A 14,721-nucleotide genomic window follows, 5' to 3' on the forward strand; every position below is an offset into this window, starting at 1 on the left:
CCTCTTCAGCAAACCCGCCCCAAAACTATCTCAGGTCTGGATGATCCAGAATTTTGCAAACTCATTAGAAATGCAAATATATGTCCGGTCATATAGTTTGTATTTACACTACAGGTATAGAACTCCAGAGTTTAAGGAGTCATTACAGGCATCCCCATTTTATCAAGAATACAATATATATGCATATGACTGGGATTATTTATAGTCAAAGTTTAAGTAAAACTTAAGTACCTTGGTCACTTTACTGATCTGCTCTGCAAGTGTGTCCAAAAGTCGAGTTTTTAGGAAGTCCTCTGCTTTGTTTATTCTGCCATCCATGTAATAACTGTAATGAAAATGCAAAACAAACAGAGTGAAAATATATGCAAATTTATATAAATTTGATATCCTTGATTTGATATCCATCCATCCATCCGCTTATGTTCAGTCTAACCTTGCAACGATGAACTTTAGACTGTAAAGGTTTTACAGCAGCTTTGATAAACAGGCACTGACATACTCAATTATATTTCAGTGCAGTGATAATCCAATTTTACTGAGATTGCATAATGGATGGCTTGGAAGCATGGACATTTCAGACAGACTGAATAATAAAGACATCAATCTGCATGTGTGTGAGAAAAGGATAAAAAACAAAAAGACATGAGAGAAAAAGAGTGTTTAGGCAGCATGAAGAGAAGAATTTATTTATTAGAGCCAAAGTCCTGCTGAACAAAACCCTGTGGGAAAACAAAAATCCCCTCCAACATACTCTCTAAACGAGGGAAAGTCAGTGATAATAGCTACACTGTCTAGTGCATATTCAGGTGCCATAAAAAGGCTTTTTCCCCCACTATTTTATTTGATGAGTGAGTTGCAAAGTTAGCGCGGTGAACACGTAAATATGTCTGTTACATTCAACTGTTAAAACGACTTAACACTAAACCAATCTGTGGCAGGTAAACTTCCTTGTATTTTGTTGTTGTCCTAGAGTTTTTAATCTGGTGCCTGTGGCAAGACGCATGACGTTAGGAATGCATTTTATATCAACCAGTAATGACCAGCTAACCAGAAAGCTTAAGACAACAGTAATTGTCATGACAAAGAAGGCTACAGCCTTTATCTCCTCCTGGCACAGCTTCTGTAAGGTCTGGCTTTTCCTTATTGGGAGATGTGTATCATAAAACTACCTTGATCGTGTTTGTGTAATTACTCTCACTGCCAGAGGGGGGAGACAACAGTTGTACACTCAATCAATCAATTAATTAGTCAGTACACTGTGATTGGCTCTCCAAGGTCGAGTTATTTCAGAAACAGCATTTCTATGAACAAAGAACTGCCTTGCTCAGTTATATTGTCAAAAGTATCCCAGAGTCCTATATATTAAAATTTTCCATATTTAGCTTGAGTGTTTCATTATCCAGCCGACTGCTTCAGTAAATAGTTATGATTTATTTTTAAAAGACAGCAGCAAGTGTTCACCTCTTACATGCTATCCTCTGGGTATTGTTATAAATTAAAAATGAAAATATTCAGGGTGATCAATGGTATAATGGTGAAAAGAAATTACAACTATTAAGCCCAGTGATGTCATTAAATATCATCCTTTGCACAAACATCAGAAAACGAAGCATGCATAGCAGGTGGAATAATGTAGATGTGTCCTTTTCTAAATTTTTAAAAGCAGCACATGTTATAAGATATAGCCAAATTTCTAGAAAGATGGAAGTAAAAAATATTTTATGTAAAATTGTTTTTTCTTCTTCTCCTCAATCAATTTTTAATAGACACACTTAGGTCTCTTGGAGAATGCTAGTTAGTATATTTCTTAATCAAAATTTCAAAATAAATGGGGACAACATAAGTAAGAATGGTACTGTAAATACTATGAAAGTAGAGTATTAGACCATATAATCATAACAACTAAGGGCTCATAAATTCAAAAACTATGTTAGAACCTCTACTGAACCTTTTTGGAAAGGTCTACAGAAATGACAGATGTGCCAACAAAACTGCTGAGAACAGAGCTGAATTTAGTTTATGTGGGGTGAAGCAGTGTTGCAATCTGAGCTTAACCTTGTTGAAATTTTCCTCATAGCACTGGAGAAGTCCCAAGCTCCTGGCCTCAAACTGTAAACAATGCACGGATTAAGTCATAGCCTTACACAAATTATTTGGCTATCCTGTCATCTTTTCTGAGAGCTTACAATAATTCTTCAGTCTAGATCTAAGGGAAGAAATTCCAGTTCATATATGGAAACAGAATAAGACAGCACAAATTCTATCTACATCTTACACTACAAATTACCATTAGGGTTAATTTTGCTTAGAGTATATACAAGCATCCAGTAAAAAAGCAACACTAGCCTTTAAGATAAACACTCAACTTGGTGGTTCATTAGTGCAGGAACACACACACACACACACACACACACACACACACACACACACACACACACACACACACACACACACACACACACACAAAATTATGCAAACAATGCTCAAGTATTTTGACCAAAAACTTTGAATTAGTATTCAGGTCCAAGCTCCTCAAACAAAACCACAAAATTTTCCTTTGTTCATTCAATGTTTGGCATACTACTTTGGGCTAAACGTTCCAAAATTCACTAAAATGCAAAAATTTACAACACAGGAACTGAATGTTTTTAGACAAAGATCTACTTGCTCAGCTTGTTCTCCACCGCTCTCTCCAAGTGCCAGCACCACATCAAAGACAGCTCACTTACAAAGGTATCTAGCACTCCACTAACACCAAAATATGGCACAGATGTAATCAGTTCAGACAAGGATGGACAGAAGCAGAGGTGCAACTGCATCAGTACCACAGTTTGAAAACTATTTAGCTGAAATGGTACATTTATTTATTTATTTATAGATAAATCATTTTGATTTGTAATGATCACAGAAGATACTTTTAGAAGACTGTTACTAATTTTTGCACTCGTGGAATTTTTTGCTAATGGTTTTTTAAAAGCCCTAAACTATAAACAATGTAGAACAACTTACTTTTAATAACTGCATGTGAGGCACCGAAAATTGTCCATCTGGTGTAGCAAGAGATTTTGGGAGTAAGCAGAGGGGTAGCAAAATAAGAAAAGGATGTGTTCCTTGAATGTGGACCATCAGGTTATCATTAGATCAATCATAATTACGTAACGGCTGAAGAATATGTAGCATCCCTTAGGATTTCACAAGTAAATTTACAGCCCCTTTGTGATTTTCACCTTTAACATCTATTTCTCCCCCTTTACATAAGCTATAAATAAGAACTGATACCACTGCCATTCTGACAGGAAACAAGAAACCTCTGGCTGTAACATGTTAGCCTGGCTTGTAAAAAGCAGCACTGCTGAAATAGTGAAACTAACTAACATATATATTTGAAAAAAAAAATGTTTCTAATGCACTTTAAGGCCACAATGATTAAATCAAGAAGGGCTCATTTGAAAGGAGAGGTTTGTCAAAGTGCGCCTTTCATTATTAGAGCATTTAACTGAGGGAGCTTGCTTGTTTGCTTCACACCCAGATGTCCACACCACTGGAGCAATTAGTCTCAGATGTGCTTTGCTCAGGGGCAACTAAACAGCAACTTCAAAAATTGTAAATCTGTCTTGTTGACTTTTCTTGGTCAAATTTAAACCTGGCACCATGTCCTCACACACTTTAAGCTAATTTAAATCTCTCACCAAGAAGCAGCCCCTGTTGGTAAGGCAGTTCACTATACATAAGGCTGGAGAGCCTTGGTGTAGCAAAGTGATTAAAGTTTGTCGAAAACCACAAATGTCAACCACATGGCATGGCTTGAGGATAAGTCAGGGAATCGGCATTAACATCCATCTTCTCAGGAGTATAAATGTTTCACTGAAATCTATAAAAACCTATCGATATAATGCAAGTCAGATTTTGACTGAAATACTGATAGATCACAGTTACCTTAAAAACCAATCAACAGGAATTCCCCCAAAAATGTGTTCTGTTAATTTCAGGATAGATGTCAGTGTTATTGTTAATTTAAATGTAATTTGTTTTAAAACAATATATTTATTGAGATGATTTATATGTCTTATTTTAGTTTAGTGTGAGCTCAGTGTGAAGCCCATTCTTTACTCCCTGTTTTATTAAGTGCACATACATTACTGTCCCCCCACTACACACTGACAAGAGGTAAAATTAAGTTAGCAATACTTGAGTTAACAGGTCAACAAGCTCTTTCCACTATCTCACAGATGCACACACAGACATAGAAAAACATACAAACTATACATCATGAAACATCCACTTTACAAAACACTATATGGACAAAAGCACTGGGCCACCTACACTTTACACCTACATGAGCTGCATGGCCACATAAACCTATGCCATGAAGTTCATGATGCAAAATTGCTCTGCTGGTGTTAATACCAGAGGAGGTTAGGAACTCTTTCGTGCACTATGAGCCTCAGCACTCAATGACCCTGCTCTATAACTTTACGTGGTCTGCCACTTCATAGCTGAGTTGCTGTGGTTCCTAAATGCTTCCACTTTGCAATATTTCCACTTAGTCTTGATGGCAGAAAATGTAGGAGGGAAAGGAGGAAGAGACTTCACAAACTAACTTGTATCAAAGGTGGGGGATTCAGTGTGCTCTTTAGGATGAGGCACTTTTTAAAATATGTTTGTAAAGGCAGATTGCTTGCCTAAGGGCTTGGTTTTATACACCTGTGGCAATTGAACTGAAAACACCTGAATTCAAAGATTACTTTTGTTGATACAGTTCAACACAAAATTCCTAACCTTAGTGTGCACCATCTGGTAGTGTAATATTAACCTACTCCTAATCTAAACTAAGCCTACAGTAGCTCAAACCTGTCTTTGCTGTAAAATGTAATGATTCGCGAAAATTGACCTAAAGTTATATGTGCCTTGTCAGGCTAAAAAAGGGAGGTGCTTTTAAAAGTGCCCAAGAGAGGAAAAAGCACCATTTTCAGCTTGATTTAAAAAAAATAAAATTTCCCAACATCCACAAAACTTGTTAAAGCAACCACTACTGGGATGTTAGGCCCTCAAAACAGGTCCTGACATTTGGATAGGTTTTTTTGTTTAGTGTAGTTCATTTTTATTCACCTCTAATGTATTAATGGAGATGTTTTATCATCACAAACCTTGGATAAAATATATATCTGGTTTTAGGGTTAAAGCACCATGACAGAAAAAAAAAAAGACATCCAGGCCTCTAAAATGAAAGAAAACTTAATACTGAACTGCAGAAAGAAATGTGAATACAGAGAAGACAGAGACAAAATCAGGGAGTTTAATAGAGAACGACTACACATACTGATCATGTCTTGCTGGTGAATCCAAACATGGATAAGCATTAACTGAGACAAGATGCTGCAAATGTCAAACTACAATGTTGTGAGAAAATGTCATAATATAATGCAAACCACATATCGTTGTTTCAAGATTTGGAGGTACACAAATATTTCACATCATAACCAACACGTTTCATCACCACAAGTGCCGACCGGACACCTCCGACTGTAAGCCACAGACAGACGTATACTAACAAATTCACAACACTTTCCAAACAGGTTTAAATCGAGTGCTTTTTTCCTACCAAGCACGTCTGACTCAAAACAACTTGAGACAGCTGCACTAGAGTAAAACCTATGTCGTAGACGTGTTAATGAGTGGTCTCTACTTTTATTAGGTTGGCTTCTTTTGTAGAGGTCAGAGTTTCTGTCACGCAGCCTGGTTAGACTGGAATCTGGATCTCTTGTGTAAAACGGGCTAATTGACAAAGGGAGTGAGCCAGAGCATATGGTTTGATTTTAACAGTGTGGGTGGTGTTTTTCCAAGCCTTACTGACAGCCCTTCCACCTTCTGTTTCATCTAATTTCTCCTAATTAGACCTGACCTTCACCTTAATGACCACTCACTCAGACACAAAGGGTTTGTCTTAGTTTACACTCAATGTGCCTTTTTGTACATATTTTACATGTGGGTGTAAAAAGATACAGATAAAACATTGGGGAAAAAGATCAAACCAGTGATACATTTGTATGCATTCCTACAGTATGTGCAACAGACAAATGGCAGGTGTTACTAATTTAACACACACACTGTCTCTTAGACTCCTTTTCCTGTTGTTCCACTTGCAGGATAAACACGGTTTGGTGAATATGCATTAGTCTCTCTTGGTAACTGTGCTGACAAATTTGCAATATTGGTACAAAAACACAGTGTGGCCTCTGCTGTTAGATATATGGTTTTGAATTACTCTCTTTCAGAAGAACGTAGGTTAATTCTGCGTTTTTCTGTAGATGAAATAATAAAAAAGGGTAAAAATGAAAGGGTAAAATACCTACTGTTGCCACGTAACTGCATCTACAACAGAGCCAGCATTCTTCATGAACCTGAAAGAAAACACAAATGTCATTAACTGATTCGTTGTATTTTGTCTTCAATATATGACAACCTATGTCTTCCTTACACAATTACAATATGGCTATATGAATATTACAACATTTTACCCATTTAACTGTTAGTGCTCAGTTTATTTAACAAAAATATTTTTAATTCAAGTGCACATATGTCACCTTCACTTTATCTCAAGAAGAAAACAAAATCTATCTAGGTGACAAAAGCCATAATTCACTAAAACTCTTTGCCAACTGTCATAAAATGTGTTGCAGTGTTCATTCTTTTAGCAGGTAAGCAATTGGTAATTAATTAGACTTCAGGATTAAAGGCAAATTTCTGAAAATCAATCAAGACAAATTATAAATATAAGAAAAGTGTAATTTAACAGCTGAGAGCTCCTTAAAAAGACAGCAAATGGTGTGTATGCATTATGCAGATTTCCTGTCATTTTAAAATATGTGTATGCAGCAGTCTAGATTTCGCTCATAAAAATGAGTTCTTTCATAGTTATATAGCTTACATAGCATAATTACATGGTTTGACAGTCACTGTTGGGTCCATATATTTTTGTGATGCTTTGCCAAACCCTTGCTGCAGCTGTCTTCAGTTACTGTTCCTTCATGGCTCTTTCTACCTCTGGTTTTGTCTGCAAGTGAAATGCAGCTCTATTGCAAAAACAAAGCCAATGTGGAATATTCCACTTCCTGATCTTTCAAAACCTTTTTACAGATTTAGGTAACTCTCCATCTGTACTGTGATGTGCTAAAGAATTACCTTTGGGAATGAGGCTAAACACAGACTGCAATACTTTATACTTCTGACATCATTCATCTGCTTTTGTCACATCACCAGCAAACTACACTGAAAGTCATGCTTGTCCATGCATTACACTGCCTTCACTCTTCACCCAAGAGATGTAGTATGCTTCAGATTAAAAGGTAGCTCTTGGTCACATCTGCCTACATAAGACTGAGCTGGTAGTGTAGAACCTCTATTTTCACTTGTCTTGTCAAAAGTCTTTTATTAGGGTAGATTTTTGTAGTGATTTTATTTAATCATGGAAAGGATCCTGTGATCATCTACGACTTATCTTCCACAGTGTCCATGAATTTCTATGTTGTCTAGCTCAACAGTGCACTCTATCCTCCAAATGAACAAAATTGTTGAGCAGGTCAGTTCTAACTATTTATTTTTTTACTGTTTAAGGTTGGTTCCACTTATTTTTCATTTGCAATTTCTGCTCATTTGAAGAGACAATAACAGCCTCCAAGTCCAAAATGGAATGAACACCAGAACTGTTTAGTATACAGGGAGTGCAGAATTATTAGGCAAATGAGTATTTTGTCCACATCATCCTCTTCATGCATGTTGTCTTACTCCAAGCTGTATAGGCTCGAAAGCCTACTACCAATTAAGCATATTAGGTGATGTGCATCTCTGTAATGAGAAGGGGTGTGGTCTAATGACATCAACACCCTATATCAGGTGTGCATAATTATTAGGCAACGTCCTTTCCTTTGGCAAAATGGGTCAAAAGAAGGACTTGACAGGCTCAGAAAAGTCAAAAATAGTGAGATATCTTGCAGAGGGATGCAGCAGTCTCAAAATTGCAAAGCTTCTGAAGCGTGATCATCGAACAATCAAGCGTTTCATTCAAAATAGTCAACAGGGTCGCAAGAACCGTGTGGAAAAACCAAGGCGCAAAATAACTGCCCATGAACTGAGAAAAGTCAAGCGTGCAGCTGCCAAGATGCCACTTGCCACCAGTTTGGCCATATTTCAGAGCTGCAACATCACTGGAGTGCCCAAAAGCACAAAGTGTGCAATACTCAGAGACATGGCCAAGGTAAGAAAGGCTGAAAGACGACCACCACTGAACAAGACACACAAGCTGAAACATCAAGACTGGGCCAAGAAATATCTCAAGACTGGTTTTTCTAAGGTTTTATGGACTGATGAAATGAGAGTGAGTCTTGATGGGCCAGATGGATGGGCCCGTGGCTGGATTGGTAAAGGGCAGAGAGCTCCAGTCCGACTCAGACGCCAGCAAGGTGGAGGTGGAGTACTGGTTTGGGCTGGTATCATCAAAGATGAGCTTGTGGGGCCTTTTCGGGTTGAGGATGGAGTCAAGCTCAACTCCCAGTCCTACTGCCAGTTTCTGGAAGACACCTTCTTCAAGCAGTGGTACAGGAAGAAGTCTGCATCCTTCAAGAAAAACATGATTTTCATGCAGGACAATGCTCCATCACACGCGTCCAAGTACTCCACAGCGTGGCTGGCAAGAAAGGGTATAAAAGAAGAAAAACTAATGACATGGCCTCCTTGTTCACCTGATCTGAACCCCATTGAGAACCTGTGATCCATCATCAAATGTGAGATTTACAAGGAGGGAAAACAGTACACCTCTCTGAACAGTGTCTGGGAGGCTGTGGTTGCTGCTGCACGCAATGTTGATGGTGAACAGATCAAAACACTGACAGAATCCATGGATGGCAGGCTTTTGAGTGTCCTTGCAAAGAAAGGTGGCTATATTGGTCGCTGATTTGTTTTTGTTTTGTTTTTGAATGTCAGAAATGTATATTTGTGAATGTGGAGATGTTATATTGGTTTCACTGGTAAAAATAAATAATTGAAATGGGTATATATTTGTTTTTTGTTAAGTTGCCTAATAATTATGCACAGTAATAGTCACCTGCACACACAGATATCCCCCTAAAATAGCTAAAACTAAAAACAAACTAAAAACTACTTCCAAAAACATTCAGCTTTGATATTAATGAGTTTTTTGGGTTCATTGAGAACATGGTTGTTGTTCAATAATAAAATTATTCCTCAAAAACACAACTTGCCTAATACTTCTGCACTCCCTGTATAAAGATATGCTACACCTATCCATAAGACATATAATAAAATAATTAAATAAGAAGGACAATTAAATTGAACCCTCTGAAAATATTTTGAGTCCCTCAAAAGTGAATGCAATATTTCTGTTCAATCCCTTAAGCACACCCTTTCACGACATATTCAGTCTAACATTGAATTTGAAAATAAACAAATGTAAGTATCATGGCAAATCTGCAAACTACTAGTTTTATTATTATTATTTTTAACTAATTAGAGTTGCTGATTCTATAGCTTGAGGATTTGATTTGTTAATTTTCAGTTTAATTGTTATCAATAAAAGGAAAATCATCTGAGAGCAGAATCATCCTGTACACAAACACCGTGCAAACACAGAGTCGCCTCTTTGCATCTGTGTATGTTTCCTGATCTACCTGACCCAAATCGCTCCATATTTGGCTGTAACAGCTTGTCAGACATGCCAAAATGTGCGTCTCTAAACATCATGTCACAGAAACACAACTTTCACTGGGCTGGCTTGTTTAGTCTGTGCAGCTCAGATATTTGGACTCTTGAGCTGCTCAGCATCTAATTAATCTTATTTCCTGAGAGCAGCAGAGTAGTTGGGCTGTCAAACACATGAGCAACCCCCTCGTAACAGTGTCAAACACACAAGAATCGTCGTGTCGTTAAATGCGACACCCATGACCCATGGGTACTCCGGCTCTCGACTCTTCATCTTCTCAATCGTCCTCCTCTTCTCACTACTCATCTTCTATGTCCTCCCTTTGTTCTGATAACACTGCTCATTAATCAGTCTGACTATTACAGTACACATACACACGTGAGCAAAAAAATACACCTTTTTGCTTCTGACTAAATCTGAACTGTCAGTGCTCAGTGAGATAAAAGGCAGCTCCTAACGGTTTCACTGATTTAAGTAGTTCAAGTACATAGTGGAGACAGATCCATACCAAATTATTCTTTTTCCATAGTCTTCCAACTACCTGTCAAAATGTGTGCGGCTGCCGAGAGGCTAACATATATTGAGACATTAAACTGTTCCTGTGAATTTAAGTACACATGTGCTTATATACTTGTGCATGTGAAAACATTTTAACACATAAACATATTCAATTTACTTTATAGATGGTATTTTGGTTAAATGACATGCTGACCCCATTTATTCAACAAATTAAAACCAGAACTATATATCCCACCTCCATCACTTCTAATTGTCTTATTAGCTCTGTAATAAATCTCCTAAACCTCTTGTGACAGATTAGTGGACCGCAGAATATAGCTTCCTTTCAGCCACACAAAATAGATGTTAAGTTTTCATGGTTGCTGCGCAGGAGCACGTCTAACATCTGCATTTATTCACCAAAATCTATCAGACATTGCAAAATGTTCCCAACATTGTCATGTTTATGACTGTGTGTATCTGACCAGTTGCTTTTACATATACAAAAGTCTAAGTGGAAGCTAAAAGGGAACAAAGCGTTCTCCATTGCTGCCCCCAGTTTATGGAATAAATGCCTGTGCACTTTAGACAGTCACCTCCACAGCCCATTTTTAAAACACATTTATACTCTCTGGCCTTCGACCGGGCATTATACATTGATCTTACTTGCCTTTGTTTTATTATGGGAGCTTGTTTGTGTTTTTATTCTATTCTAGTTGTTTTTAACGGTCCTGCATTTATTCACTTTTGGTTGCAGCACGTTGTATTTGCTGTGGTCGTTTTTAAATTGCTTTATAAATATTGCACACTGAATGTCTGAATAAAGTAATTAAACTTTAGATTGACTTGATAAGGGCCCCACGTAACATCTTAAAACATGAAGATGTTACGTAAAATATCTGTCAAGTTATCAACATCTAAATGATCATAACAACATTTTTCTATATATTACTAGCTTTTTATACACCACCCTTGTGAGTTTAATATAGAGTCCGACAATTTTATTATTTGGGTGATTTTGGCCTATCATAGATATATATAATGAATATATTATCCCCTGTGCACCACAACGAAGCTTTTCACGTTTTTGCTTGAGGTAACGTACATATGGTGTCGTTTGTTTGTCCACCAGTGCAATTTCAACCTTGTGGTTTACAGTTCTCTCTCAATGTCTGCAACAGAACCATGGCCACTTGGTTTCTTTGTGCTAAACTTCAAACTGGATTGCCAAAAAAACATAGTGGAAAATCTAAAAAAAATAAATACATTTTATATGTATATATTTATTGGTTGGATAGTGTATGCATTTCCAAAATTCCAGTATTAGTCAGGCTAATTTAAAACAATCAATCAAATTATTATATACTGCTCATAAAGTCAAAAACAAAGGGCAAAAAGTAATTTTGATAGTACTAAATTATTTTATTATCCAGTGGAAAAAAAGCAAACATTGCACCATAAGGTCACACTTTATTTGTATTGTCCAACACTGACAGAGTTGTGTATATACCTCCATGTTTGACTTTCACCCTTTGTTTGTTGTACTGGGCCAGTGATGCATTCATTTTAGTCAAGTTTGTTTCCATTTCAACAGACAGAAAAGCTCACAAAGGCGTTACTTTTTTGGAAATAATGATTTTGTTTGAGGAATACTGTCAGCTGTTTGGTTGACAGAACTAAGGATAAATTTCTTGTCTAAAATGAATTTCAACAAACTAAGACTTGTAGTAATACCCAAAGAAGCCTACATACCTGTGAGAGGCAATCTGGGGTTCGTTATTTGTAATGCAGCAAGGTCAAATTATGCTTTTAAAAAAGTTTTTGTCTTGGTTAACAATCACTATTGTTATCTATTAGATTATCCAAATTAAAGTTATGCACAAACGTTTCCAAATCATTAGTGAAAAGAGGAGAATGTGTTATTCTCTGATGGCACTGATTTGCTATTTGTATCCAAAGTGCATTTTGTAAATCACCAACTTGATCAACTGCAAGCCTTAAACTAATTTTGAATTAAGATTAGGTTAAGTTGAAGACAGCCAATTACATGCTCACTGCCAGTGGAAAAGTGGTTTGTGGAAGAACAAGATGGGGAGGTTTTTTTTTTTGTTTTGTTTTTTTAAATCTTTTGTCATTGAAGTTTTGAATTTCTAAGGATCACAACAAATTATGTTTCTTTTGCCTAAATTCAAGGGTTTGTTTCAGTGAGCCACACTTTGTAAAATATACTTGGACAGACTTCATTGAACTGATGAATTGATAAAGACAATACAAAATGAGTCAGCGCCTTAAAGGAGGTATTACTTTTCCGTTTTGTGCTCCATATTCACATCATGATCTTACGTTGCCCGTGAATTGTTAATGTTCTGATTTTCATCTGCCAGATAATTACAGCTTGTGAATGCAAGATAGATAAACCGTGGGGCTACAATATTGTGTGGCTACAATACAACTTGTCCAAAAACAACACAGTAATTTTCAGTGAAACAGAGTCCGAACAATTTAATCTTGCTTTCAGTCAACTTGAATAAAATTTTGGCCAGCTAAAGAAAGTATGTCTGAAAACCTTTTTGTTTTCCAAAGATTATAGTAATCTGTATCAAATGCTGGTGAATAATACTACACAATGACACTGTGACAATGTCTTGGTTAGTCTTTTGTTGTAAAGGTTTGGCTACCAAGTGTAACAATGCAACCTTTGCAGAGGACAGGCTGCAGTTGAAAGAGGGCGGTTAGATAAGCGACCAGAGTCAATCCAAAGCTGCTGCAGCTTCTGGGTGAGACAAGCAGGTGGGACGTTGCGCCATCACGTTATCAATCAGATGACACTTTATTTATGCTGACATGGTATAACTGAAGCTGAGACCCTAAAACCTGCAGAGTGGGAATCCATAAACACTGAATACAACTACAGAGTGTGAGTGTGTGTGTGTGCGTGCGTAAAACTTTTACTGAGCTTTACTGTGTTTAATGCATAAACTACTGCAGCATACTTTCCGCTACCTTCCCCCTTTCTTTTCCAGCAGGACAGCCTAAGAAGGAGTGTAATCCTGGCCAATCCCTGTTTTACTTGGTGACTCACCCATCCAGCAGCAGAATGGCGTTCTTCCGGGGTCGTCCTGCGTTGGGGCCAAAGAGGTGAGCTCGGTGGTAGAAGCGCACAGACTGCAGCAGGGTACGTAGTTTGGTGTAGTCCTGAGCCAACTGGGTGCTGTTGACCGCACGACCCACCATGCTGCGGTACGCATTGGGCTCTGGAAAGAGAAGACACAGTAGACTGAGGAAGATAAGAGTTTATACAAGCAGCATTGGGAAGATGACAAAGAATGATGTTGTTGTTGTAGTCTGATCCTGCTCTTAGAATATCCAACAGCCAGTAGAAAAAAAGGATAATTGGCCAATTCACAGTAATACAGACAGATGGACATTGCTTCAAGGGAATAGCCAAAGCACACAGGGTGGCCTTGCAGAATCAGTACGCCTAGGAGAGTGAAGCATTTTTACAAAAGGAGAAAGACTGAACTTTTGCAGACTCATTGTTGATTAACAACTTCACTGAAGATTTTTCTGTACCAGGCTGTTTCATCCTAAAAACATAGGCTGCTAACATGTCTGCTTTATTAGTGTATGTTGATATGCTGTTTATGAGAACTATGAAATGATTAACTGCACATTTTAAAAGATAACCTTTAATTCATCATATAAATGTCCTCTATATCTTGTGCTACCTCAGCAATTTACTTGAAATTATTTCCTTTGTTGCAGTCACATATAAAGTTATTAGACATATGCTGCTACTCTTAGGCTTAGGCTGAAAAAAAGGGTGATAATAAGTTTTTAATGTGAGGGTATTTTTAGATTTTCAGAAAATTAAAAGAAAAAAATAGTTTACCCCTATGCGAACCCTTGGATTAACCCTTTAACTGCTACTGAACTTAAAAATCCTTCATTAAATCTGCAACAGTTTACTTTAGTTCTGTAACAAATTTGTATTACAAGTGACAATACAAGCATGAACTGTTATACTGCATTTAGTTTATACTTCGAATTTAATTTACTGCACTCAACCAGAGAGAATAATGATATGATTTTGGCAATAAAAACTATACAGTATGTTACCTTTAAAACGCTTTCTTTTCCTTTTACTCCTCTAAATATTTTAAATAGTATCAAAACTGCAGATATGATTGTAAGTCATGTGTTTTATTAGACAGTTTGAAGTATGTTGCTGTACTGACCATTGCCCAGCTCCCAGGAGATGTTGTATTTCTTCCCAGCGCTGTACTTCAGGAGGCTGAGGGTGGAGGAGGTGTTCCAGGAGTTGTCTGGATTTCTGTGTAGTGCGTTGAGCCCCAGGATCAGGTGCAGGCCAGCACAGTCGGCAAAGTTGTACAGTTTGTCTAAAGACCTGGCTGGGAAAAACCCACAAAGCAGTTGTAACTTTGATTCTTTTTACGCGTATGGAATCATATGACCACATGAACATGATAGAAAACATGTGTAACTCA

General features: G+C 37.3%; 1 protein-coding gene across 2 annotated transcripts in view; it reads right to left on the reverse strand.

Moving 5' to 3' along the window:
• hpse2 (heparanase 2) overlaps window positions 1–14,721 on the reverse strand; it is a 50,726-nt gene that overhangs the window by 9,543 nt on the left and 26,462 nt on the right. For both annotated transcript variants that reach the window (XM_082556769.1, XM_082556770.1), the window contains exons 4-7: window positions 14,452–14,625; window positions 13,296–13,467; window positions 6,354–6,401; window positions 232–325 (exon numbers count right to left, since the gene is read on the reverse strand). In XM_082556769.1, coding sequence (XP_082412895.1) covers window positions 232–325; window positions 6,354–6,401; window positions 13,296–13,467; window positions 14,452–14,625 — 488 coding nt within the window. The remainder of the gene's footprint in view (window positions 1–231; window positions 326–6,353; window positions 6,402–13,295; window positions 13,468–14,451; window positions 14,626–14,721) is intronic.

The sequence above is a fragment of the Aulonocara stuartgranti genome (assembly GCF_965226115.1).
Source record: "Aulonocara stuartgranti genome assembly, chromosome: 13".
Lineage (NCBI taxonomy): Eukaryota > Metazoa > Chordata > Actinopteri > Cichliformes > Cichlidae > Aulonocara > Aulonocara stuartgranti.